Source organism: Spinacia oleracea, chromosome 3 (assembly GCF_020520425.1).
Source record: "Spinacia oleracea cultivar Varoflay chromosome 3, BTI_SOV_V1, whole genome shotgun sequence".
In the NCBI taxonomy this organism is placed as follows: domain Eukaryota; kingdom Viridiplantae; phylum Streptophyta; class Magnoliopsida; order Caryophyllales; family Amaranthaceae; genus Spinacia; species Spinacia oleracea.
The window spans coordinates 51,763,795-51,791,786 of NC_079489.1; the positions used below are offsets into that span (position 1 = coordinate 51,763,795).

General features: G+C 39.5%; 2 protein-coding genes across 3 annotated transcripts; both read right to left on the reverse strand.

The window, feature by feature from the left end:
- Positions 1-332: 332 nt before the first annotated feature.
- Positions 333-4,553, reverse strand: LOC110789161 (ferric reduction oxidase 7, chloroplastic). 2 transcript variants are annotated; one of them, XM_021993815.2, is made up of 9 exons: positions 3,659-4,553; positions 3,481-3,574; positions 3,140-3,337; positions 2,814-3,048; positions 2,400-2,727; positions 2,060-2,333; positions 1,727-1,982; positions 1,211-1,646; positions 333-866 (listed from the first exon to the last, which is right to left on the reverse strand). In XM_021993815.2, the coding sequence occupies exons 1-9, from the start codon at positions 3,888-3,890 to the stop codon at positions 697-699; spliced, it is 2,223 nt and encodes a 740-aa protein (XP_021849507.2). In that variant the 5' UTR covers positions 3,891-4,553; the 3' UTR covers positions 333-696. The 2 variants fall into 2 exon arrangements, with proteins under 2 accessions (XP_021849507.2, XP_056696272.1); XM_056840294.1 differs by lacking the exon at positions 333-866 and having other exon boundaries at positions 1,412-1,656; positions 3,659-4,509.
- A 3,157-nt stretch (positions 4,554-7,710) lies between these two features.
- LOC130469686 (uncharacterized) lies at positions 7,711-9,154 on the reverse strand. The gene is made up of 2 exons (XM_056839113.1): positions 8,705-9,154; positions 7,711-7,755 (listed from the first exon to the last, which is right to left on the reverse strand). The coding sequence occupies exons 1-2, from the start codon at positions 9,152-9,154 to the stop codon at positions 7,711-7,713; spliced, it is 495 nt and encodes a 164-aa protein (XP_056695091.1).
- Between the last annotated feature and the right edge of the window lie 18,838 nt (positions 9,155-27,992).

Genomic DNA, 27,992 nt, shown 5'->3' on the forward strand with positions numbered 1-27,992 from the left:
ATCATCACCATCTCCAAAATCACTAACCTCCGCTTTCCATCTATTCAACTGAATGCAAATCTTGTAACCATGGCTGACTTTATGCTTGCTTTCCGTTCAAGTCTTGTTGATGGCTGAATTCTCCAATAAAGCATCAGTTTTCGTTTGCAACTAATTGCATGTTTAGGTTCAATGAAACAGTGGATTAACTATTAGTTTTCAGATTACAAATTTGGAGGGAAAATCGTTGATATCACTATTTGTACAAGGAAAGCCAGATCACGTAGTATGCATATATGTCAATGAACCGAAAGTGTAATATTGATAGATAGTGTGAAATAAAGGAGGTAAGCTTATGATAAAGCAAAGTATCTATTCCTCGGAAATTGCCTATTTTATTTAAGCACAACTGTATAAATGTATTCTATACGTACATTGCAATAAGAAAGTAGTCCATATATACTACTGTATGTAGTATGTAGTATGTAGTATGTAGTATGTAGTATGTAGTATGTACCATACAACCTCAGCCTCTTTACATGATCTACATTTGTACCACTAAGCTATAGGGTAATTAAGTAAAGACATAATGGAGATAAGAAAATTTAAGAGCTGTACTGTACATAACCAAAGCTCTGGACAAGAGAATCAAGTTTATGCAGACTTGACTACTTGAGCCTTCCTTTTATTAATAGATAAAATTACTATTCAATGTAGTTAGAGATCGAAGCTGTGGCTATTGAAGTGGAAAACCGGATTATTTTGCTTCCTGCTTAGGCTGTGAGATCTTATTTCCTTGGCAACCGTTGATGTAAGAGTTTCAGGACCACAGACTAACACACCAACATCAACTGCCCCCCAATTCTCTGACAATGATTCAAAAATTTCTGCAATAATATTTGTAATCAACCAGTTAATCAGAAATGTATGCCCATAATGCCTTCAGAGATGCATTAATATATACATACATACACATATGTATATATAGTTTCTTTTATGTTCTATATATATATATCCTACAGATCATCAGTCTATATATGTTGCTCGACTTAGTTGTTTAGGCTCCATTTTTTCACTATATGATCTTATCTGAACTCATTTTACTTGTGAAATTTACTTGGAAGCCTTTACCTAAACTTGGTTTTCCTGTAACTTGAGTTGACTTTTGAGTTAAAAATCACCGTAACTTTCAACATTTAAAAAAATATGAAGAGAAGGGAATGAAATGTACCTTTGAAATCAGGCCTACATCCATAGCGAAGAGTAGTTGAATTAACAAGATATTCTTGATTAGAATTCTTGTGTTCAACGGCCACATCATGAAGCGCCATGTTAGATATGTTGGTATCACATTCTTTACCCTCGGATGCTAACATTCTTCGCTCCCATAGATGCCAAAGAGCCACAGCTAAACCTCCAAAAATGAAAACACCAGCTAGCATGCATATCACTACAAGAAGCCCCTTGTACCACCAAGCATATATACCATAAGGATTTATATAAAGCGCGTCCAACAGAGCCAGGAAGACCATGAAGCCAATTGAAGAGGCAATGATATAAATCCCAGACCATATGTTATCTCCAGTACCAACCAAAACTGATATAGCAGATCGTTTTGATATGGGATATACACACGAGTTCATAGCTCCAAATGCCTTCCCCTCTTCCTGTTAACAACTAAGTAATGTATTATTAATTTATGTATATGACAAGTGAAACCAAAAGAAAATGATCAAGGATAACTGACCACTTTAGGTTCTGATTGTCGAGTGACATAAATTTGAATGTCGAGATTCAATGCATCGTAGAAAATAGGGTCTATGGAATCCATATTTATCATTGATAGAAGTGGTATCTCGTCTGAGTTTTTGATGGCCCAAACAATGAATATATTTTTCGGCATGCAAGATTTTCCCTCTTTTAGACGGTGCATTACATCACTTAACACAGCAAGGAAAGGAGAAATACCAATGCCACCAGCCACTAACACCAGGTACTTGTACCTATGAAACCAGAAAGTTTTTAATTTAATTTACAGAAAAGTTTAAGCAATTCTTAGATAGTAGAGTATAGGACATACGTCAAGTGATATGGAGATTCATGTCCGTAAGGCCCCTCTACAGAAGCAGTTGCCAACAGTTTAAGCTGAGATTCCAGCAGTTTCTGAGGTTCATTTTCATTATTTGAGACTTTTCCTTTAAGCTTGTCTGTCCACTCTCCAAGAACTTTTATGAGAACTGAAAGATGGTTTTTGCCTTCAAGAGGGCTAGACGATACACTGAAAGGATGCCACTGAAGCCAAGATAGTTCCCTAACTTGAAGGAAGATAAAGCTGAGAGCATTATACCTAAGACCTGCAATTGCAACTGTCAGTAATATATAAAAAAATGAGCTGGGGTTTAAATGTTTAATAAACTTACATGCAGGTTTAGAAAGCACTAGCTCCACAGTTCCACAAGGAAGTGATGTGGCTGATATTATATCAACAGTCTTACGAGATTGGATGAATCTCAAGAAGCGATCAAGCATGAAGAGGAATATTCCTCCAGCACCCATACAGTATATGAAGTCACCAACATGCATAGCAAAGAAGATAACAAAGACAACATAGAGTTGGTGGGTATAGAAAAATAGCTCAAAGTTCCACTTCCTTACTCCAGGGAGGGATGTCACCCACATCAATATGCCAGATGTAAGGGATATTACACCAGCCAGGTTCGCCACACCAATATCTCTCCATTCAAATGTCTGTGGAGAACCAGATATATGTAAACAATCAGAATCAGTTTCATAATTGCTCATCTTAAAGGCAACATGAATGATTGAATACTCACTTGTTCAAGTAGTCGACCCTCCATTGCCCAGGCAATCACATAAAACAATCCATGGAGAGTGAAGAGGACCATAGTAAGATGTCCCAACCAAACATGATATCTGGTGGCATGCTCAAAAGGGATGTCTATAAGGCGAAGAAGAATAGATCCCCTCGATATGGGAAGAAACAGAAGTGATAAGCAAAACATTCCAATTAGTCCAAGGTTAGCTCCTGCTTTCTCCAACATCAAACAGCTGAAATACAAGAATGAATTCAATGTACTATGCTAACTAGGTTAAGAAACCCAGTAGTATCAATAGTACCAGTAGTAATTGTTTACATTACCTCTTGAAGAAGAAAGTTTCTTGATATGTAGATATCACATTCCAATTGTGTATGGTATAAACAACACAAGCCCAGATAACGAAGACAACAACCAGGAATATCCCTATCAACTCTGCAGCTGTCACTACCCCAAATGGTCCGTCTACCAGTACAGGGAACGTCCATAGCCGGAAAGCTGGACGTTTAAAAGCCTTGCTCCTACAAACATAACACTAACATTAATAAACAAACCAGACAAAGAATATTGACAGTTTTAAGCTGCTGCAACACTTGGATGCGTTCCCATATCATTCCGAGAGAGTCCAAGTAACATATCAAGTAGCAAAATACAGAAAACATACTCTTGAATCTCGTCCTCCTCCGATATGATAAGATACAATATGGCAAGAAATGCTAATATCAGTACTGGTGCAGTGAAAGCAAAAAACAAACTTCCTGCAAATTATGATCAAACCAGAAATTTCTTTAACAAAGAAAATGGAACAGTTTAAGAAAAATGCAATCGATCAGTTAACAAACCTGCCAAACCGAAAACGGTTCCATCAGTAGCACCAATCCATATCTTAGTAACAAAATGACTCATGAATTCTGAAGGATAAAGAAACATAAGGGAAACCCAGGCAATAAAAACCACCCATATTAACAATTTGATAACCCTTTTTGCTGTTGATTTTACTAAATAGGCTACTGTTTTCTTCTCAACTTCAGGTGTTTTCAGTAGTAAAGGTGCATCACTAGAGTATTCACCCATACTGGAAAAACAAACTTAGATTTTTTCTTTTTGCTCTTATAAACTAGAATTTTCACCAAATTTAAAAGATTATCAATTGAAAAACAAACAAATTCGTGGACCCACATTCATTTTCATCTTAAATGTTTGGTAATGACCCATCTAAATTTATAAACCATATTACTAGGAAAATATTAAAAAGAATCCAAAGCATATATAGCCGCTGGTGGCCTTTTCATGTAAAAACTAAAAAGGGATATAATCCGGTGTTGGAACAAATGAGGCCACTAAATTTACAAAGTATTTTCGTAAAATTTTAGGAATATTATCCAAAAGAATGGGTACAAGTTTTTCCAAAGAAATATTTATAGTTGCCAAGATTTGTGTTCTTGGCAACATCAAAAATCTCATTGGCAAAATCAAAGATGAAATATTGGAATTTTAGCCCAATTGAAAATTTAAGGCTGAAAACAACATTGGGAGATGAAATATTGGAATTTTAAGCCCAAAAAATAAAATAAAATTATGATCAGAAATGAAAATTAATAAATTTGGTGGTTCAAATGATGTGGTCATAATTTCTTTGGTAGGAAGCACAATCACTGATTAAGCATGTACTATAGAATGGTAACCACATAACTAAAGATGAAGGAGAGAGATAGCATATAAAACTGAAGAATGGACCTACCAGAAAGAAAGGTTTCGTACATGTATGGGAAATAAAACTAACCGTCACGAGGCATTTGTTCGTACAACAACTTAGAAATCAGTTAGTGCACTAAACTTAGACTCAACTCTTACCCGGTTATTGTTATATACTTGAGGATAATGCACTTATTATAGAAAATACTTCATCCGTTCTTGTTTATATGACACAATTTCATTTTTGACACTATTCACACAAACTCTTTTGATTTCCTTTTGTGATTTATACATAGGAAAAAACATAGTCGTGTGGGTCTTGTTAGATTCGTCTCAATAAATAGTTTTTAAATATCTACATTTTATAATTTTTTCTTATCCACAATGGTACTCCTTCCGTCCCTTAATACTCGGACCGTTTTGACTGGACACGCTTGCCAATGCACAACTTTAACCACAAATATCTTTAACTACATATTATAAAAACTTATAAAAAATATTAATATTTTGAAAATATATATTAAGATGAAACCAACAATATATTATATACTAACATTTGTTTTCATATATACTAGAAATAAAATAGGGTCAAAGTTAATTATGTGAATAGTGATAAAAGTCAAAACGGTGCGAATATTAAGGGACAGAAGGAGTGGATATTAATGTTAGAAATCGTGCATTGTCAAACGTGACTAAATAATTGTGCCATTTAAAAAAGAACAGAGGAACTATAATACCATATGTAGTATAATAAAGGATTGTGTTATATGATACGGAGTATGAAATAAAATGTCTAAAAGGCTTAAAAAACCTTATAAAATATAGGATATCTAATTTGTAATATAAACAAAGGCTTATGCCATGAATAATATGAGAAAATCAAATATAAACATTCTCTATAATTTAATAATAGTGGTCGGTAAAGATTTGTATCTTATCATTTATATGATGTACGGATTATCAGATCAATTTTTTAGCCGTCTCTTGAACGTGTAAGTTTTTTTATTCACCTTATTAGTAATTTTTACGGATTTTTCATGAAATACCCCGAGTTTTGGTGTAATTCACCGAATGTCCCCCGACTTTTAAAAATTCATAAAATACACCTATTTCAATATGTAACGTACTAAAAACCTATATTCAAATCTTAATACACCAAATATCTTTAATGACGTCATCAAACATATAATCAACCAATTAACGTCTAATTAACCCATTTAATCCCTAATTAACACCCCTAATCAACTCACCCAAAAACAAACTTAATTAACCCATCAATTAACCCACCCATTTATTTTTATCCTTCTCCACCGAGCTAAAACCACCGGAAGGCGAAATCTCTACAATCTCAGCCTTTCTCATCCTCTTGGGGATCGAATCTACTTGTGCAAAAGTACGAAACCAATATTAGCAAACATTTACTAACCACGGAAAATATGCTTTGCTCAAGGAGACTTTCCACCTTGAGCCGCCGCCTGAGAGGTACAGGGAGAAAGGGGCACAGTTTTGTCCTCTTCCGGGTGAAGGCCTTCCCCTCCCTTGGGAGACTGGCCAACATCCTTCCCAACCATCTCTTCGTTGGCGGCCTCAGCAACCAACTTGGCATCTACCGCCGCCTCGGAAGACGTCTTCTTGACTTCCACGCTACCCGCTCGGGACGCCTCACCTTTCTCTTCCACCTCGGCCTAATTGATACTCCCAACCGCTTTGGTAGCAGAAAGACTCCCTTTTTTGGGCGAAGAATTTCCCAAGTCCACAACGACGGGTGGTGCCATTGGAGTGGCATTAGTCGCACTAATGTTTGGAGGAACTCCTTTCTTCTTGAAAAAAGGATGCTTAGCCTGAGGCGGCGCCAGGGTCGAACTCGACCGTTTAATAGAGGTGGACGTTGCAGACTTCTACAAAAAGAAGACGACATATAAAGTGTATAGCATACTGCAAAATTTATAATCAACTAAAGATAAATGTGCAAGTAACATCTGACATAATTTGGGAAGATCACCATGGGAAGCCTCATCACTCTTTTTTGAGCTCTCTTTCTTCTTGGCCACAACGACACGAAGGACCTCGTCAGCATACACCTTAGATAACCACTCAAGTAAGTCAACTTTCGCCTTGTCTTCTAGGGATAATCGACTCATGGCTAGCTCTGCATAACCCAAGGAGAACAGTAAGAAAGAAGAAAGAGAGACTTAAACATCAGAATAGAACACAAGACTAGGTTACCTCTAGGCATATATGGACACAGGCCAATAGCTGCAAGAAATACTCTTTTAGTAAAATGAGCTACCTGAGGAAGCCAACTATTTGTCACCCATGCATGACCATTGGGAGACATCATGTACATCTCCGCTTGAAACAAAGGTTGTACCAGTCTCCATTCCCTCAAATAAAGCAGTTGAAGGATATCATTGTTTGAAATAAAGCGCGTCCTAAGATTCCAACGGTTAAGACGTCTACAAAGGGTGGCGTCCTCCATATGAATATTAGACCATTTTGTCCTGCACCACACCTAGTTGGACGACTTTCCTACCACTGTTTTGAAGACCTTCTGGCTGTAAAGGGTTAACCATCCCTGTGGTGAACGGGTGAAAGGCGCAATGTCCATAAGTTTAACGAACGATGGGAAAGAAGGGACAACACCATTCAACTCGCACTTGCTATAAAGCCAAAGATGTTAGCCCAGGAGTTAGGAGTTAGCTGGGCCAGGCCAATGTCATAACCCTTCAAAATCTTGAGCACGAAAAGGATGTAAGGGAAACCTAAGTCCAAGTCTAAAGGCGGAAGTATAGACGGCGACCTCGCCCGAGAATAGACGGTCCATAGTGCTACGAGAATTAGGACACTTGAAGCTGAAGCCGCGAGGCAAAAAGACAAATCGGGAAAATTCACGCCCCTACTTAACTAAGTACCGAAGCCATTTTCCACTAGGAAATATGTCAAACGGAAAAAGATCCAAGTCCTCCCTCCCAGAAACCATGGGAGGTGGCCGCCTGGTTACTTCACTATCTGAGGAGCTGGACGAATCATCCTCAAAGTCCCCTCTTGGAACTGGGGGACGGCGTGCCATGCTTTTATGTCTCCTTGGAGGATGGGTCTCTTTAGCACCTCCTCTCTCGGGTCACCGTGAAGATTCAGCCCCCCTCCTCACTACGCGAGGGAGGTTTGAAAAGGGAACAAAACTCTCTCAGGGTGCCTCTCATGCACCCACATTGGCCGTCTGCTTAATTCGAGCCATGACTTCCTACATAAGGAACAGGACGTCAAACTTAAAAGGGAAGAAAGGCAGCAGAGACTTCGTCAGATAAAATAGTTAAGGAATACGTCTGTGGTAATATGGCTTCCCAAAGTTTGATAACGAGAATGCATAAGAATGAAAAGACAATTAAAAACAAAGAAGTGACAGAAGAAGGGTACCTGTGACGATCAAAAAGAAAAGGTAACTGCTAAAATCTTGGTCTCCAAAAATATGACACGAAGGAAAGGCAAAAAAACAAAAGCATTGAAGAACATTTTGATCCTGGGCAAGACCAAAAGAATCCTCTAAAAAATCTCTCTCTAGCTCTCAGAAGTTATGGAAAGAAAATGAAAGGGTAAAATGAATTCCTATCCCGGTTTATAAAGAAAATCTAAATCTTGGCAGATGTCAACACATGGCACTCATGCAAGTCAGAAAAAGTCAAGAAAAATGCACTAACGGTCCAAAGCATCCTTCTTGAAGGGCTAATGATGTGGCTAAAAAGACTTATCCTCCGTGAACCAATCGTAACGCAACATGTGTCACCTTCCATACCCTGTGTCATACACTATGGATATAATATAAACCTTGTAACTGGATTACAAGGTAAGAATGGCCCAAGACAAGAGGAGGCCCAAAAAACTAACCGGGCCACTGGAACCCTCTACCTCCATAATTGATAAGGACACATGTCCTCATCTCCAAGGTTAATAAACAGATAAACTAGGCTTTTAGGAACAAATCTCAAAACCCTAGCCTTATAAATAGCTTAGATCCCAAGGAAAAAGAGGCAATCAATTGATATCCCACCTGTCTTAATTATTCTGCTCTAACTTCTCTCTAAACCACTTTCTCTCTCTAACAAATTCTTACTTAGGCATCGGAGGGAACATTCCTATGGGAATATTCTTGTTTTGTAGGTTGTAAGAAGACTGTGCCAGCGCATACCTGATACCTCCGTGTAAAGGGTGACACGCCAGGACCAACAAAAGCCCACATCAGGATGTACAATAAGATGACCAACATTAGCTATCCAATCTGTTGCCCTATTTGCTTCCCTGAAAATATGTTGGATGTGAAAACTATGAAACTGTTGGAGGAGTAGCTTGATATCATTAATGATATTTTGGAGCTTCCAAGGGATTTTCCAAACACCTTTAACTGCATTAATAACCAGAAGATTATCACCTTTGATGTTGAGGCGGATTGCTTCCTGAATACCTTTGTGTAACCCCAGAGGTTCTGCCATATAAACTTGTGTGTTTCCCATATTGAAGGGGACTGGTGAACTAGTTTTGACATTGTTGTCTATGAGGATGATACCTGCTGCTACTGAAGTACATTTGCATGAACCGTCAAAGTTGAGTTTGAAGGCTCCCGAGGGGGGAGGAAGCCATCTCACCATAATGGGTGGTGAGATGGTCGGGTACCGAAGGTGGTACCGGAGGTGGAAGGATTAGAAATGGGGGTACTGTAGACACCTACTTTTGTCCCCATTCCCGAAAGGGAAGGTTCGATGATGAGAACATAAATCTCCATTTGGCAACGCATCTCCTATAAAATAACGAATCTCAATCACCCTTTCATTTCAGCCAAAACTGCTATTTATAGAAACCTGCTAAGAATAGTAACTTTCGTAAGAAGTAGTTGTTAAAAGTGGCAAAGTCAAAAAAGATAGAAATCTGTCAGAATTAGGCGTTACACTCCAACATAAGTCCTAAAAGAGATAGAATTGGCAAAATGAATTCTATTCCTGCTATAATTCGGAAATAAGAGTTACGTATTAATTAAATTCCTAACGAACCTAGAGTTCGTAACGGGCCCAGACACATTCCGTCATAAGTTGATACGCACTAAGATACTCGGATAAGTCTCAAAAGCTCCGTGTTTAAGAGTCCAAATCTGACAAGAAGGCTCGGCTCAGATCCTATTTTCAACTCCTGGGTCTGGGCGCTAAAAATACCTGGGGCCGTGTCGTCTCCGAATTCTTTTTGGATTCGTATTCTAAAGATCTATCTTTTCACAAACTCTTTCCCTATAAATATAGCCTAAAAACCGACATGAACAACACACAATTCTATAACCTGAGTATTGACTCTAGCCTTAAGCCTAGCCTCACGCTGCGAAATTGATCCGGCGTTCTGTCGCAATCGACCCAAAAGTCGAACAGAACGCATCCTGTCCCTTGTAGCTGATGAATTAAGCCTAAATACTGGAACACTGCTCAGAAACCCGAGATTCGTTAAATAAAAGGAGAAATAGCAAAGCCAAGTGGTTAGTTTTCTAAGAACCGTGACGCACCTCTCAAGGGTGCGTTGTAATGTGTCCCTCATATGATTTAATCGCTTTCATCACCCTTTTATAAAATTGTCAAACTATTAACTTGATTGTTCTATCACGCCTAATAAGATAATACTTTGGACAATTGAATTATCATGCGAGGTACCTTAAATCAATCTAAATAAGATAATCACGATCGATTTAGTATTATGTGTTGCATATTGCTAAAATCAATTCAGAATAGTTTAATAGTTTAACGCATGTCCCTTCAATTATTTATGCTGAGCTAGTAAGGATAACCAGCCTCTGGAGTTATCGATGAGCACTCCTCTCGGTAGTTACAGTCCCCCGAACTCTCAATCTCTGCCCTGCGGGTGTACGTTGAGCGATCCCCACACCAGGGATCACAAGGGAACCTACGGCCGTCGTGGTCGAACATAATTGCACTCCCTTTATGTCACGATAACCGGGTTTTGTCAGTTTTTCTCATTGTCGTTAAAAACTGAATGGCGACTCCTATATTTCTAGTCGATTGGGTGTAAACTCACAGGAAATCTAACTACACTTGATCTGACAACGTCACGCCCACGAGGGACGAGGTCATGCATTAGCCTCGTGCTTTTTCGACCCCCTCACAGTGGCGACTCCACTGGGAAACGTTAATGAAATACTCGTGCTCGTAGGTAATCAAAATAGCCGAAGGGTGAAACGATCCTACTCCGCGTTTATTTCCTTATCAAGTCGGGACGACCTGAAAATCAGCATATTAATGTGAACGGACAGAACCGCATAACGAATCTCGGCTCCCTTGGCATGTTTCATCTCGGGAGTTTGGACTAAGGATACCCATCGCCAACCGGGGGGTGCATACGCTTCGAATGTTGTCCACTCGGCACTTTTCGCTAGTAGTACACCCGTCCCAAACCGAATCGCTCGCCCACTAAGGTCCCTCTCATTGGTGCATGCCCCCTTGGCTTACATCGTGATTGGCCTCTTGGGACGAAATTCATCTGTTGAATGCACTACCTCGACCGGGGCATGTGTTGGATCTACGATAGAAGCGGTACCAAGCCGGCGCAAATATTACCCATAGAAGCCTATCATAAACTACGTGACATATTATTTTGCTTCATGTTGTAATGTTAGTTATGAAGGAAATAATGCCCTTGGTCCAAGTATGCATTCTATGTTAAGTCTAATAAATGCGGTTCAGTATTAATTAACAAGTTAATAATTCAGTGAGATCAAGTGAGCTGAATGCCTAGCTAGAGGCCGCTTCAGTTCAAGTGGAATTAATGATATTAATCCACAGCTTACTCTTGACTGAACCCGTAGGGTCACACAAATAGTACGTAAACGGATCAAGTATTTAATGGCATTAAATACTCCATCTATGAATATTCGGAACCGACGGATCTTGGTTTCAGTGGGAGCTAAGATCGTCACAGGCAAGAAATGAATACTCCGGAAACGATGATATTGCCGGAAACGGAAATATGGATCGTATCGGAAATATAAATATTATCCAAGTCGTAGATGTTGCCGGAAACGGAAACATGGTACGTATCGGAAAATATTATCGGAAATGGAAATATTACCAGAATCGGAAATATTGCCGGAAACGGAAATATTGTCAGAATCGGAAATATTACCGGAATCGGAAAATAATTCCGGAAACGGAAATATTAAATATTTGTTCGAAACGGAAATTAATTCCGGAATCGGAAATGTTAAATATTGTTCGTATCGGAAATGAATTCCGGAATCGGAAATTTAATCGGAAGCGTATCGTACGAATAAGCATCGGACGAGGCCTGCCGGACGAGGCCCAGCACGAAGCCAGGCCATCGCCCAGCAAGCCAAGCGCGCCGCACAAACAGCCACGCCAGGCCCAGCGCAAGGCCAGGCCCAGCAGGCTGCGCAGCGCGCGCGGGCGCTGCGTGGGCTGCTGCTCGTGCGCACGCATGGGCGGCCCATCGTGGCTGCCGTGTGTGCGTGTGTAAGTGTTTGTGTTCGTGCACGTTTCCTAAAACGTGCAGAGTTCGGTTAATGATTAAATTCCTAATTCTATTTGATAAATTAATTAAATTAGAGTTCTTGTAGGATTCTAGGTTTAATTAATTTGTGTCTGAATAGGATTCCAATTCCCTTTCCATAACCCTATAAATATGTGGCCTGGGTTCACAATTTATGACGAGTTTTAAAAAGTATTCAAAGTGAGTTTTTGAAAGAAAAATTCAGCCACACATCTTGCTCAAAAGTGCCGAAAATTCTAGTACCTTAAGGGCGATTCTAGTTGGTCAATCTTAAGGCGGATCCGGACGTACTGTGGACTATCTACGGAGGGACGACACTTGGAGTCCTAAAGACTTGTTCTTGTTCGGTTCGGGCGCAGCTAGGGAGGGCACGCAACAAAGAGTATGCATCTAAATTATGCTATATGATTATGTGTAAATAATATGTTGTCCTGGGTTAATGGTTGTTTCCGCATGATCTATGTAATGTCATATGTATCATAACCGAACAGTGGTATCACGAGCCCCTTATTATTTTCATAATCTAAATTGCATGAACATGGTTAAATATTACAAATTTGCAAGAATTAAAAGGGGTGATTAATTTTCGTAATTGTTAATTAATTGCAAATTGCGTTTATTTAATTATACGTACGCAGTTTTTCGGCAGTTTCTTCGTTACTCATCCGAATTGAGTGATTTTTGTGTCAATTCCGCATGTAAAAGGCATTCTAAAATTTTGACAAAACTAGTATTTTTCTGCCGAACCCAGAATTCTCAAATTCGAAGCCTAACTATGACTTTTCGAAGGTTTTAGTTTTTTCGAATGCAAAATTTCGTAAATTTAAGATGTTAAATTAAATATTTGCGATTCTTGTTGATAAATCTTGAATTTTTGATTGACCTACTGCATATGTTTAACAAGTTTGAATGCCTAGTCTTGTTAATAATCTAATTTGTAATTATGATTAATTTGTTGAAAATTAGAATAATTTAGAATTAATTTGATTTTCATAATTAATTGTAATTTAATTAGAAACCTATGATTAAAAACCACCATAAAAATTGTAAATTTACGATAAATTTTAAATTTTTATGACCTAGACTTGAATCCATAACAATCGGAAATCAATTGGATAATAAATTTTCGATTTTTCGCCCTAAAATTATGAAATTAATATTATTTATTAATTTGTCATTAATTTTAAATATAAATTTTAAATTTTTATGCGATTCGTTCATATAACTTGCACGCACGAAGCAATGGACGCTTCGTGTTACCCTTAAGGGGTGTTGTATAATGCGGGCATGCGACGACGAGCAAGGGAGCTCGTCGCCCGTGCGACACGAATGCAATGAGCAAGGGCGTAGTGCATGAGCACAAGGCAGCAGCCCTGCCTTGTGTCGTGTGCCACGACCAATGGACGAATGGGCATGGGCGTAGGGCGAGCCAAGGCAGTCGCGTGTGGGCAGCAAGCGAGCTGCGCCACAACGCGCGCTGCCTCGCACAAGAGCGCGCAGCGAGCGCGCAGCGAGCGCAAGCTCGCGTGCCACGAGCGCTGCGCCCAGCATTGCTCGCGCGCAAAGCGAGCGATGTCGCCCGCCCAGCGAGCGATGTCGCGCGCCCAGCGAGCGATGGCTCGCGCGCCCAGCGAGCGATGTCGCGCGCCCAGCGAGCGATGGCTCGCGCGCCCAGCGAGCGATGTCGCGCGCCCAGCGAGCGATGTCGCGCGCCCAGCGAGCGATGTCGCGCGCGCACTGCGAGCGATAGCTCGCGTACGATGAGCGCTGGCGCGCGCAGCGAGCACCTATGCGTGCGGAGGCTTGCGATGGGGATGCAGCAGCTATGCGACGAGCGCATGGGCTGCGCGCACATGGCCAGCAATGGCTGTGTGCGTGCGGCCCATGGGCGTGCAATGCGTAGGGTGTTTGCGTTACGATTAGATCGTTTTGAATGTTTAATTTGAAAATTTCAGTTCACGTAATTTTAATTAATTTTAAAATTAATAATTTAAATTATTTTCTTGGAATTTAATTTTGAATATTGTAATTATAATAAATTTTATTTATTCTAATTATTTTACTAAAATTAAAATCATGAATTAATTTAAATAACGACTGAAATTAAATTAAACTTTTTGGATTCAATTATAAATTTATATGAGCTTTAAATTTTAATTAAATTTGTATGTTTCCGGTTAGACTAGAAATACATTTTTATGTTTAAAATTAGTAAAGCATATGAATTTATTGGTTTAAGTGGGAGCGCTTTTTAGTCATAAACTCTTGATTAGGTCTACAAATCCTTAAGGTTAAAACAACTTGATTAGAATTAATAAGGACTGAATAATTGGTAGATTATTGGTGCCCTTGATTAATTGCTGCAAATGTTTACGTGATGCATAATGTGTTTTACTAACCAGCTATGTGGGCCATTCATGATAATGAATGGGTGAATGGTATATATTGTATATGTACTGTTTTGCAGGTTATGAAGTGACTAGTATGGCCCAAATAGGATAGAAAATATGGTCTGCGTACCATTAATTTGAATGTAAATGGTCTAAAGTACCAAAGTTATTTTTCAATTCAAATATGGTCTGCGTACCATCAAATAGTTGTAATTAGTTATAGCTTATCCTATTTGAAGAAAATGGTGCCTCCCACGGAGATTTTCAAGACGGACTTTGAAGTTAAAGCTTCAAGATGAAGTCGGGCCATACTAGATCACATTTATCTTATGCATGTTTTAAGTTATTTATTGCTTTTAAATATGTCTTAAAATGCATAAGATCAAAAGCTTGATTATGTTGCATGATTAAGGATTTTAGTTCACTTAAAATCTAACCAACATAGTAAGAGCCTTAAGTTCCAAACTTAAAAATTGAGTTAAAAGGTGCCATGCCAAAATATACACTTGCTTGGATATCCTTTACATCAATCTAGTAATAGTTTTCGCTCAGCGAGGTGTTACTTATTGGTCCTAAAGGGGCAAGGTACACAAATAATTGTGAGTACATGTTAGTTTTGGTGAAACTCAACGATATAAGTAAGGAGTCCTTTTATGTCGTGGCAAAATCGATAGGTTTACCTAATAAGTTCTTAGACGTACCTATCAACCAAGAATAGTTTCTAGACTATTAGCAAAAGGCTTTTGCTTACCTAAGATGTTTTAGGATTAAGTCGAAAAACTGTGCTTAGTTCTTCAATGATTTTAGGATCTTGGAATCATTTTATTCACACCTGCAGGAACAATAAAATCGAATAAAATGCTAATAACTTGTTTGAATTGCATGGTTGCTTTAATTTCAAGTTATTATTCATGATAAATGTTTAGACTTTGCATGCTTCAATGTATGTTTTAATTATTGTTTATAATTAAATATCTTGCACTGCAATAAATCCTTTTAGAAAGGTAACAGTAAATTTCCTCGATTGGTAGTGAATCCAAGAACGATTCACGGAAATGAGAGAAAGTGAGCAATTTAAAATGTACGTTTCTTATATCGACTTTTATGGTTGTTTTCGAGTATCAAAGTCGAATGGCAAACCGATTGGTGCTTGTGAATTCAAAATACAATGTGGTTTTGAGATCATAAAGCATTGAGTTTAAACGCTCAGCTTTACCAATGGTTAACAACCTAAAATCCTTTTTCCATTTAATTCTCGAATGAGTCTAGTTCCTAGACATTCGAATAGATCGATGCTTAGAGAACTTTAGAAGCTTCTGGTAAGATCATCTAGTTGAAACAGAATATTCAACATAAATTAAAATGGTAAAGAACCTTGTTGGTGACATTGGACATGTCTAACAAAGTATAAAAGTCAACACTAAAGAATTCAATTCTTAAGACTATAAGAAAGGGTACAAGAAATAGGAAAACGAGGAACAAATGAAAGGAATTTACGATTCCGTTTCTACCTATAAATTTATGTTTAAAGAGAAGTGACCTAGCAATCAAACTTCCTTGGTATCATATACCGCTTGAGGTTCTTACTTCGGTAATAACTCAAATAATGGAAGCTAGGATACACTAATGACCTACAAGTGGGAAATGAAGCATGGCAATGCTACATTAGTTGTAGGGTCATCTAGTTTGTTTTAAGTCCTTTCAAAGGCTGGAACTTAATGGCTATTTTGTTCCATAATCAACATACCTAAATTTCTGTTTTCAAACACAGAAAGACTCACATTCAAGAAAAACAAAAACAATGTTTGTTTGTTTATTTGAATGAAATGGTCAATTACAGGTTGAGTCAATATGCTTGATTAAAACAAACAACTCTTTAAAGAACTTTACTAGGTTCAAATCAAACCCTTGATTTGAGTTCCATTAAATCTTTGGCATTGTTGCTTAGACCATATCAACAAGTTAACATTCATAAGCTCTATTTTGATGGACTTTTGAAAGTTGGTTGATTTCTAGATCAACTTAAGACAAGCTAGTCTTACTTGTTGAAAGTAACAAAGAATATGAACTATTGTTAGAACGCCTAGACGATAGAGTTCAAAGCTAAAGAAAGATTTTATGACTTTATTATTTCACATAGCCATGAGTGAATATAGGTTTATTTACTCAAATGTGATATAAGTTGAATCTGTTTGGCTAGTTCAAAGATTCAGAAGTATAAATCTACTTGGCAAGAAATCATAAAGATCTAGGTTAGATCATGTTGATGATTACTTGAGACCAAATATGATCATCAATGATTGTGTGTTGTAATTTCACAATCTAGCTCCATAAGATATGGCATATCTACGTTGGAATGATCGAAGTCAATTAGTACTTGATTCGATCAATGATGAATCATAAAGACTTTTCCTATAATTTCTAAAACAAAATGCTCAACTACCACCAAACTAAACCAAATTCGTCAAAGCTATTGAAAAGTAATTTCAGGATATCTTTTCAATTATATATATCTAAAGAGTTGCTAAACTCAGTGGGAGCTTAGTGTTTGTTATTCAACAAACTAAGGCCCAAGTCTAGATATATGTTTCATTGTGATTTATTCAAATGAGACACAAGGGTATTGTTTCTACCACGAATTTTTGAGAACATAATGTTTGTTTGCTCGAAATAATGTCCTTTTGGAGATTCGTTTCCAAAATGACAAGTGGGAGAAAATAGACCTCGAAAGTTTTCGAGGCGAACAACAAACATAAACGGACATTCCGGAGGCTTTTCGAAGTGCTTCAGAAAATCCGAACTTATTCTGAAAGGACTTTAGAAGTAGCTTTTAAAGAATAGACATCTCTTAGAAGACTTTACAAGTGCTTCAAGGAGAACAGAATATTCAAAGGACTTTCAAGTAGCTATTGATATTCTATTGTTTGATGTTCTATACCCAAGTAGGCATAGAATTCAAGTCACTGAAACTATGAGATTCTTCTATTAAATAGTGAAGAAACCTACAACTTGCAGTCAAACTATTATCATGTAGATTAATGAGTTTGTGACTTGTAAGAAAGCTATGACGAAACCCAGATTCCCTAAAATGGTTAGAGGCCATATATAGACTATATGTTTAATTGGTTAAAGGCCATAAAACATACTCAATGTTTTGATGACAAAAATTGAAATTTTCTTGATTTGCAAGAATAGTTTCACACCTATTGGTTGCAAGTTTGTTTTAAGGATAAAAACCATCAAACATGGAATTGTGTTCACGCACAAAGCTAGATTAGTTGCTAAAAGGTTACAAACAAATTCATGGCATGGATTGTGTTGAAACCTCATGCATAATCGTAATGCTCAAGTCTATAATTCAAGCAATGATTGCATATCGGTACATATAGCAATTGGATGACAAAACAATTCCTCAATAAAATGTTGGAATAAACTATGTACATGGTATGTCATAGGATTTGTGGATCCAAATAAATGCTTGAAAAAGAAAGCTAGCTTATGAAATCTAAGTACAGATTTAAGCAAGCAATTGGGAATTAGAAATGTATTTTAGTGAAGCTAATAAGTATTTTAGTTTCATAAAATGTACATGATTCTTATAGATATATAAGAAGTTTAGTGGGAGTACTTAAAACTTAATTGGTCCTATGTGTATTACACACATATCTCTCTATTGTGAAATAACATTCAAATGCTAATGACTTAGATTTGAAATAATTCATCAATGATGGACCATGGCGAAACTTAGTACATACTGGGTATTAAGATCTATTTACAAAAATCTTATGATATTGTTTTGGATTAAGTAATGGCATTTACTAAATCAAACACGAAAGTCTCCATTGGAGATATTCGACCCATGTGAATAAATCTAAGTAAAGGATGTTTGAACTATGTATAAGCATTTACTAAGTTAAACATCAAAGAGTCTAAATGAGATTCTTAACCTATATTATATGTCAAAGAATTTAGCTGGATTCAGTATCTGCTGAAATTGAATAAGCTAAAGTTACATGAATAGAATTCAATTGGGAATTATTCTGCAAAAGAATTTATCATGTATGATATAATATGAGGATCGCCAAAAACGTATCGTATGACTTTAGCCATGACGAACATATACCAATCTCTATTGATCTAAGTGAAGATCAACTAGATTGAGATCAAGAATACTTATGGTACTTGAAAAGGTACATAGGAATAGTTCTTGATTCAAGGAAATAAAGATATGCTAAATATTGATGCTACACGCAGAAACACTGGCAAAGGATCAAGCAAGACCCCTTTGGAGTTAACCATTGGCAAGGACGAGCTATAGAGCATCGTGTTTTGAAATGGCAACATGGGTTGGAGACCATGAGTTGTTGCGTGGGAAATTAAAATAATGATTTCTATGTTCTAAGATATAGTTGAGAGTATTCCACATATCTGTGAACTGCTTGGATAAGTAATTCCAAACAAAGCATCACTAGCAACCTATAAAGTTGAAGTAAAAGTAATTATTGCCTAAGAAGCAATAAAACAGGGTTGTTTAAAGTTCTTCACTGAACTTGGGTAGATCACCTATCTGCTGGCTTGATGATTCTTCATTGAAAAATGCGTAGAACCGCTCTTGAAGCAAGAAAAACGTCTGCTAACTTGATGGTTCTTCATTGCAAAATGAGTAAAACCACCATCGAAGTAAGAAAGACTAGATCACATAATAAACAAACTCGAAAAGATCTTATCATCATATCTCGAAGAACATTCGATGAAAAGGATATTAAGATTGGCAAAGCATGATAACTAAACCTATGCAACAAGTGAGAAGCAACACTCACGTTGTAGCACTAGAAATCAAGCATAGCTTTGAATTCCATGAATTGTTTTAGAAGATGGGTTAGAGGCCCATGGTTGTAAAACATTGGGGTTGAACATTTATCATATATGAAATGTGTTTTCATATTCCATTTAATCTTGGTTTAGTATTAAATGATGAGTCCCTTCAATTTGACAATATATTCAAGATAGACTGTCAGGACCAGTCCTGTGACTAAGAAATGTCTATCAAGTGAACTTGAATGTCAAAAGTTGAAAATGGTCCCTAGTCGGAGTTTTCTATAAAATTGGACGCATAGAAAACGTTAGACGACTAGAATGCAAGATGACTAGTAGTTCTGTTTCTTGGACTATGTGGACATGGCAATGTTATAATCATTTGCATAGATACTTACTTTGGGAAGACTAGTATCGGACAAGACCTATGAAACTTTACTGTAAGAGATGAAAATCTGTCATAAGTAAATTTCATTAAATTATTAGACACTAAATCCTCAATACCTGAGTGATTTGAGATTACTTGTTTGAGAACTGGTTGCTTTGACGTTGACCAACCGTCGCACCGTAAAAGGAGGCTATAAAGGCAACGCTCAGGTAATCACCTATCAAACGAAGTCTAATCTCAAGATCGCAAGATTGGGATTGTCCTCCCATAAATCGGGATGAGATGCTTAAAAGTTGTACAAGGCCACTCGGAGAGCTAGAAACTGTGAAATGCATGGCCGTGCTCGGATGAATCATAGGCTATGATTATCTGTTTATTTGATCAGTTGAACTCTGAAACCGAGAAACACCTCTGGACATAATAAGGATGACAACTCTTACCTTATGTTCAAGAGCAAGCATCGAGCGACAAAGGAATTAGGAAATGCACACTTGTCCCTAAGGACAAGTGGGAGACTGAAGGAAATAATGCCCTTGGTCCAAGTATGCATTCTATGTTAAGTCTAATAAATGCGGTTCAGTATTAATTAACAAGTTAATAATTCAGTGAGATCAAGTGAGCTGAATGCCTAGCTAGAGGCCGCTTCAGTTCAAGTGGAATTAATGATATTAATCCACAGCTTACTCTTGACTGAACCCGTAGGGTCACACAAATAGTACGTAAACGGATCAAGTATTTAATGGCATTAAATACTCCATCTATGAATATTCGGAACCGACGGATCTTGGTTTCAGTGGGAGCTAAGATCGTCACAGGCAAGAAATGAATACTCCGGAAACGATGATATTGCCGGAAACGGAAATATGGATCGTATCGGAAATATAAATATTATCCAAGTCGTAGATGTTGCCGGAAACGGAAACATGGTACGTATCGGAAAATATTATCGGAAATGGAAATATTACCAGAATCGGAAATATTGCCGGAAACGGAAATATTGTCAGAATCGGAAATATTACCGGAATCGGAAAATAATTCCGGAAACGGAAATATTAAATATTTGTTCGAAACGGAAATTAATTCCGGAATCGGAAATGTTAAATATTGTTCGTATCGGAAATGAATTCCGGAATCGGAAATTTAATCGGAAGCGTATCGTACGAATAAGCATCGGACGAGGCCTGCCGGACGAGGCCCAGCACGAAGCCAGGCCATCGCCCAGCAAGCCAAGCGCGCCGCACAAACAGCCACGCCAGGCCCAGCGCAAGGCCAGGCCCAGCAGGCTGCGCAGCGCGCGCGGGCGCTGCGTGGGCTGCTGCTCGTGCGCACGCATGGGCGGCCCATCGTGGCTGCCGTGTGTGCGTGTGTAAGTGTTTGTGTTCGTGCACGTTTCCTAAAACGTGCAGAGTTCGGTTAATGATTAAATTCCTAATTCTATTTGATAAATTAATTAAATTAGAGTTCTTGTAGGATTCTAGGTTTAATTAATTTGTATCTGAATAGGATTCCAATTCCCTTTCCATAACCCTATAAATATGTGGCCTGGGTTCACAATTTATGACGAGTTTTAAAAAGTATTCAAAGTGAGTTTTTGAAAGAAAAATTCAGCCACACATCTTGCTCAAAAGTGCCGAAAATTCTAGTACCTTAAGGGCGATTCTAGTTGGTCAATCTTAAGGCGGATCCGGACGTACTGTGGACTATCTACGGAGGGACGACACTTGGAGTCCTAAAGACTTGTTCTTGTTCGGTTCGGGCGCAGCTAGGGAGGGCACGCAACAAAGAGTATGCATCTAAATTATGCTATATGATTATGTGTAAATAATATGTTGTCCTGGGTTAATGGTTGTTTCCGCATGATCTATGTAATGTCATATGTATCATAACCTAACAAGTTATGTGTAGCGAATTACGTGATTATGTTGTGATTGTGTGTGACAAATAACGCTAGAAAACCAACGACCCTAAAAATTGCCCAAACATTCATAAACACCAATTGGCCAAAGAGTTATACCTAAATACGTGTTCCGCAGTCCCGGGCGATCGCCACAAAAATAAGCGACGCCCAGGACGGCCTGTACCGGATCCCACGACGCTGCATAACGCGCAAGGGACGTTATTGGGAAAACACGCAAAATTAATTCGTAAGTACGAAAAAATATAGACGAACAGAATATGAGTACCAGTCAGGGACGCATTTTCAGCGCCCCTGGCTGGGCGCCAATTATTTCATCGCCCCTGCTGGGCGCTGAAGTTGCTGCTTCGCCTTTTGGCCAGGCACCGCAGCCTCGGTGCCCGCGCACAAAATATACGTAGCAATAAAAATTCGTAACAAATTTGCTACGAGGGCGTATGGAAAAGGCACTCAATTCTAAAAACGACTTATAAAATAAATAACTCCTTGCGTCGTCATTAGGCCTCCTATGACGACAATGTTCGGCACCAAAACCATGCATGCCAATTAATGTAACTTCTAATGTCACGCGGGCAAGTGTTTCGAAAATCTAAAGAATGACCAAAAGAAAAGCCAAAATATACCAACAAAGAGTGAGAATAGAAAACCGATAGGAAGAGTCAAAAGTCTAGACTAAGTAATGCTTAACTTTGGGCCTAAACTTTAGCTTGTCTTATGCATAGGGCTGGTTCTGCCACTTGGCGTCGATCTGAAAATCAAAGTTTAGTACGTCTCGAAGATACATCACCAACACAAGGTTTAGCAACTCCAAGCTCCATCCGTCACTCCCCCTTTCAAGGATCTCTGATTCCCCAACCTCGATTCGCACCCTCAAACATGTCCATGGAAGAGCTGCGGGACCAAATGGCCCAAATGACCGTACTTATGAATCAACTGAAAATGGAAAACGAATCCTTAGCGGCTGCGCAAGACAAACATGACCTCGATGACGAGAAGAAGATCGAAAAAATGGTTCTGCAACAAACTATAGGGAGCAAGTATTTCTCCCTCGATCCTGAACCTTTTCCCGGCAAACTACCGGAAAAGTTTAGTTCATCCGACTTACCAAAGTTCAAAGCCACGGACAATCCCCGTGATCATCTTTTGAGCTTTGTGAATGCCATGAACTTGAAAGGTGTGGACAAGTCCATGTATCTGCCTGCCTTTCCTTTGTCCTTGGAACCTGTGCCACTCAAATGGTACTACCACCAGGACCCTAAGCTCTTCCCCACTTGGGAGGACTTTGTCAATGTCTTCATCAAGCAATACTCGTCGAACATGGATTTTCAAGTCACCATGCGCGAGCTGGAAGTCCTCTTCCAAAAGAAAAATGAAGGTTTCACGACCTACTTCGCTAGATGGAGGGACCAAGCGGCCCAACTAATCAATTGGCCTCCTGAAACTGAATTGGTCCAAAAATTCATTGACAACCTAGACCCAGCTTATAAACAACATCTTAGATACTTGGGCCTTGACACCTTCAAGAGGGTTTACGATGTAGGAATAAAGATCGAGGATGACCTCATAAAAACAGTACAAAGCAAGCCTGCATAAAAAAGTAATACCTACAACAGGGGCCACACGCCTCAAGCCCAAGAGGTCCACGCCGTAGAAGAAACCCCAACCCGAAGGAGCCCCGGAAGGTGGACCCGAGACTAAAAGTTTGCCCCACTCGGGTCGACTCTAGTACAAGCCTTCCAGAGACTAACCAAACAAGGAAAACTAAGGCCCATAGGCCCCACACCCGACCCTCCATTCAAAAATAAACACTGAGTCGAGGGCGCCCGCTGCGAGTTCCATCAAGGAAATGGGCATGATACTGAAAACTGCTGGAATCTAAAAAACACGATCCAGGATATGATAGAGGATGAAATAATACCTCTCCCTAACGTTGACAAACCCAACAAAAACAAGAGCCCACTCAGCTCTTGTCACATCTCTCTCGACCAACCAGAAAATATGAACTTTGACCCTACGGTGTATATTACGCCCCAAGGTGCACCACTCGCCATGGTCCCTATGGATCAAATCGAGAGAGAAGTGTGCGGTGTGTGGGATGATGATGCTGAAGATATCTACCTGTCCCAAGTATCGGGCCAAGACATTTTTACTGAAACTTGGCCCAGGCATGCTCCCATTGACACTATCCCTCAAGAGCCCGAAGTTGACAATCTCACTCGGTCCGGAAGGGTATACCAACAGGATATCCGCCCACCCGCTATGGACGACATCCCAGTCAGACAGACTCCTGAAAACGTGCGGCACACCACCGTTGCAGAAGTCATCGAAAATCCTCTCTTGAAGCAACTAAAAAGAACCAAAGCCGAGATTACCATCTGGGATCTCATGTGCACTTCAAAGGAACATCGTGAAAAGCTTATTCGCTCACTTGACCACATCTCAGTTCATACGGACATCACACCTGACTCGTTGGGTAGCCACGTCACGAGAGATGTTGAGGAAAAAGCAATAGTTTTTACTGACAAAGACTTACCTAAAGAAGGAGGCGCCCACAATAAGGCTCTCTATCTAGTGGTTGGATGCAAAGGACAAAACATCCCCCTAGCACTCGTAGATAACGGTTCAGCGGTAAATGTTTGCCCATTGCGAACCGCCCATTGCTTGGGGCTAGGAAATGATGACTTCCAAACCTCCACGCAAGGGGTGCGAGCCTATGATAACTCTCGAAGGCCTGTGTTGGGAAAAATCAACCTCACAATACAAACCGGGCCTGTGGCACGCACCACGGAGTTTCAGATAATTGACATCAAGCCCACTTTCAACCTCCTCTTAGGGCGCCCTTGGCTCCATGATTTAGGAGGTGTGGCTTCCACCTTGCACCAGATGGTTAAACTTAACCATAACGGGGTAATTCTAGAAATACGCGCCCCTCCTCTCGACGTCAGTTGTACTATGGTCGGAACGACTGATGCTGCAGAAGACCTTTACGGTTTTCAAGTGGATGAAGTCATCCAAGTCATTGAGGACTACAATTTAGCATTTCTAGATCCGCGAGCTTCCCGGGTCATCCCTAAAATATTGCTAGCTCAAGGCTATTTCCCGGGAACTCCATTGGGCATAAGGAAGAAGAACAACATGTTCCATCCCCCACCCAACAAAACTACTCCCTTTGGTCTAGGCTATACACCAACGGAGGAAGATATTGCTGACCACTTGTCTAGGCTACGCCTTAAGCCAGCCAAGACAAAACAAACCACCCTTCTTCCCCCATACCAAAGAACCCTTAACGATATGTTTATCCGGGAAGGAGAAGAACACCCATGCTGCGACTTTCCTGAACCCTTTGTTCAGAATGGCCTGCTAAAACCCGGATTTGAGATTTTCCATGACTGTCATACTATGGATGAGGCAGCCCACCTCACCAAGACTGAAACAGCTGAAATATTAGACAACCAAGCTCTATGGACATTGTTTAACGAATCGAGGCCTATGGAGGACGAGACTGTAATAACCACCCTAGCCTTGCAAGATGAAGGTTTCAATCCAACCCGGTTAATCACTCCTACATCAACACCAGAAGAGACCGAGAACGGATGGGTGAAGACATATCAGTGGTTCAATGCAAAGGGAATAGAATTCAAGATGAGTACAGGCGAAGGACCGAAGTTCTACGAGACTAAACCCAAGGCTTGAGCCATAGAGAGCACTTTAGCAAAACGCCTAGTAGTTCTTTAGATGATAGAAATAATAAAACTCTAGAGATGGTCCTAAGACCCCTTAGAATATAGGCTAATTTATTTCAGTGTGTTTTCCTTACTTTCCAAATTAATAAAGGCGTAAGATTTCTCTTAAAAAAAATTTCTCTAACACAACAGGCACTAATCATATTTGCAAAAACAAAATAAAAAAATATAAGGAAGCAGCCCACTTTAGGCCCAATAGCAAGGCCCACTCGGTCTTGAATCGTGACATCAAAACCAATTCTCGAAATCCACAAAAAAAATCGTACCTCCAAGACATAAAGGTCAATCCGTGCAATCATAAAAGTCAACCCATGCAACCCAAAGAAACCAAAAGGAAATCAAATCCAAACAACGCGAATGTTGCTCAAAAAAAAACATAACCCCATTATCCACATCATTAGCAACACGCACCTCAACCCACCCAAAAGCCCTACACAAAGATCTTCACATCTTTCGCACCCTAACTCCATTTTCAAAGCCGTTTTGAGTCACGAATAGATAAAATTAATCCGGACGAAAATGCATCTCACGCTAACAATCCAAAAAGCTTCCGAAATAGCGTCAAACTTGATTTCTGACGAATAAAAAGTAAAACAAAACAAAGAAAAAAAGAAATAAAAGCAAGAAACATGTGAAAGAAAAGAAGCAACACGCCAAAAATCACCCCAGAAATCATTTTCAGCGCCCAGAGCTGGGCGCCGAAATCATTAACGCCCCAGTCTGGGCGTTGAAACTCTCTGCTTGCCGAGGTTTACCCAGAAGTGCTCGTCATTTTATCCGCACATACACAGAAAAATAACAAACACTTGGGGGGTACAGCACGTGTTCACGTATTCAGGTGTTCACGTATTCAGATATACACACCAAGGTGTAAAGGATGCGCAAAATACATGTACTAAAAAAAAATCATAAAGCAAATTTCGACTTACGGCAAAGCAGCAGATTAAAATAAACTTTGCCTCGCCTATTCTACCGTTTCAAATGATATGTTTCCATCTCAGAACATACTTATCAAATTCGGCATCCTAGAATTCATTCTAGCTAGAACTACGCGCGATCTGATTCTAAGTTAAAGTTATTTAACAAGGATACGTAGGCAATCCTATTTATGGATTCGGTCCAATCAAAAAATATATAATGTGCATAAGTGTTGGAAATGAGCGAATAAAAAAAGAGAAGCAAAGTGAGAACCAGAAAGCAAAAAACCAAAAAAATAAAATCACGCCTTTATTAATACTTATAAATAAATAGGAAGGAAAACAAAAGTGCTAAGGAATGAAAAACAAACGCAACTAAAATAAATAAAGGGCACCTACACCCTAACAAGAACTACACTACTCGAGTTCTTCCGGATCATCAAACAAAGTTTTGTAGAGGGCAATGTTCGCAGGGTCCACCTCCACAAGCTTCTGCGCTGCCTCTATATCAATCTCCATAAGAACAGGCTCCTTGACACTAACTTCCAAGGATGCCAAGGCCTCAGAAACATTTTCAGTTTGAACAGCTATAGCCCGCTCAGCCTCAAGGGCACAAACAATAGTAGGGGAAGAATTATCGACATCAATTCGATCAGCCACTGGTTCTACTGGGGGCTGAACTTTCCTAACCCATACATTATTCCAGCGACGATCTCCGCGAGAGCTTGCATTTCTTTTGGGAACAGCAGGCCCCTTCATGTTAGGTACCTTTTTAGGCCTAGAACTGGAACGGGGAGGAATTTCCTTTCGCTTTCGATCAGGACGAGCTTTCACAGTCTTAATGCCATTTTTGCGAGGGTTAGCAGGATTACGGTTTTCATACTTAGCCCTACCTCGAGGTATCAAAAGTTCAGCCGGCTCTTCATTTCGAGCCTTAGTTCTCACAGCCTTATCATCGGAACTCATCCACAACTTATAATTCTCGGAAAGACCCACAAAACCATCTGTAGTCACGGTCCAACGCGGGAGGCCACCATAATACTTAGGTCCACGCTTGAACCCGTGCTCGTGAAAAAACCGCTACTTTAGATGGTACCGTATCAGCAAATGGGATAGTCTGCCTTAAGACGTATTGTCGCATGACTCGGTAAGGAAAGATGTAAACAGGCCGAGATAATCCCAACAAAGAAACATGAACTAACGGCTCGGAACCCCCCGTCATATTAGTCAAACCCCACCACGGTACCACCCACTTAATAGAGCATATGCCATGAGTAAAATAGGAGGCCCATTCGGCCTCAACCTGGCCTTGGTGCAAATACTTTCGGTTGCCTAAAGCTATAGGGCGATAATGTTTAGGATCGGCAGGAGCTTCTAGAAGCCTAAGTCGTTCCATGAGCCAAGTCTGCAAAAAAAAACGGGTACGATCAGAAAAATAATAAGGCCTGGGACGCATTTTCAACGCCCAGGACCAGGCGCCAGAAATACCGACGCCCAGCCCTGGGCGCTAAAAATCAGCTCCAGGCAGAGGCAAACGAAGAAAAAATAATTATATGCGCGCAAATAAACGATCAATTACCTGCAGCAATATGGGGCTCCCCTTAAAATTTTCAGACTTGGCATCCTTCTTTAACTCATCCGCACCCAACAAGGTCTCAGCAACAATCAACGGCATAATAGAATAGCAACTCTCCATCTGACTGATCAGGGGAATCAACCTTATGTCACCAAACTCACCATTGTTATTCGACAGTAAATA

What these genes read in the sequence shown, in the direction of transcription:
- LOC110789161 (XM_021993815.2), bottom strand. Translation starts at nt 3,890, where the DNA reads ATGGGTGAATACTCTAGTGATGCACCTTTACTACTGAAAACACCTGAA. An exon ending in GAATCTCCATATCACTTGAC is followed by an intron (nt 1,983 to 2,059) that starts GTATGTCCTATA and finishes CTGGTTTCATAG; the next exon opens with GTACAAGTACCTGGTGTTAG. An exon ending in GACAATCAGAACCTAAAGTG is followed by an intron (nt 1,647 to 1,726) that starts GTCAGTTATCCT and finishes AGTTGTTAACAG; the next exon opens with GAAGAGGGGAAGGCATTTGG.
- LOC130469686 (XM_056839113.1), bottom strand. Translation starts at nt 9,154, where the DNA reads ATGGTGAGATGGCTTCCTCCCCCCTCGGGAGCCTTCAAACTCAACTTT. An exon ending in GTGTCACCCTTTACACGGAG is followed by an intron (nt 7,756 to 8,704) that starts GTATCAGGTATG and finishes TTCCTTATGTAG; the next exon opens with GAAGTCATGGCTCGAATTAA.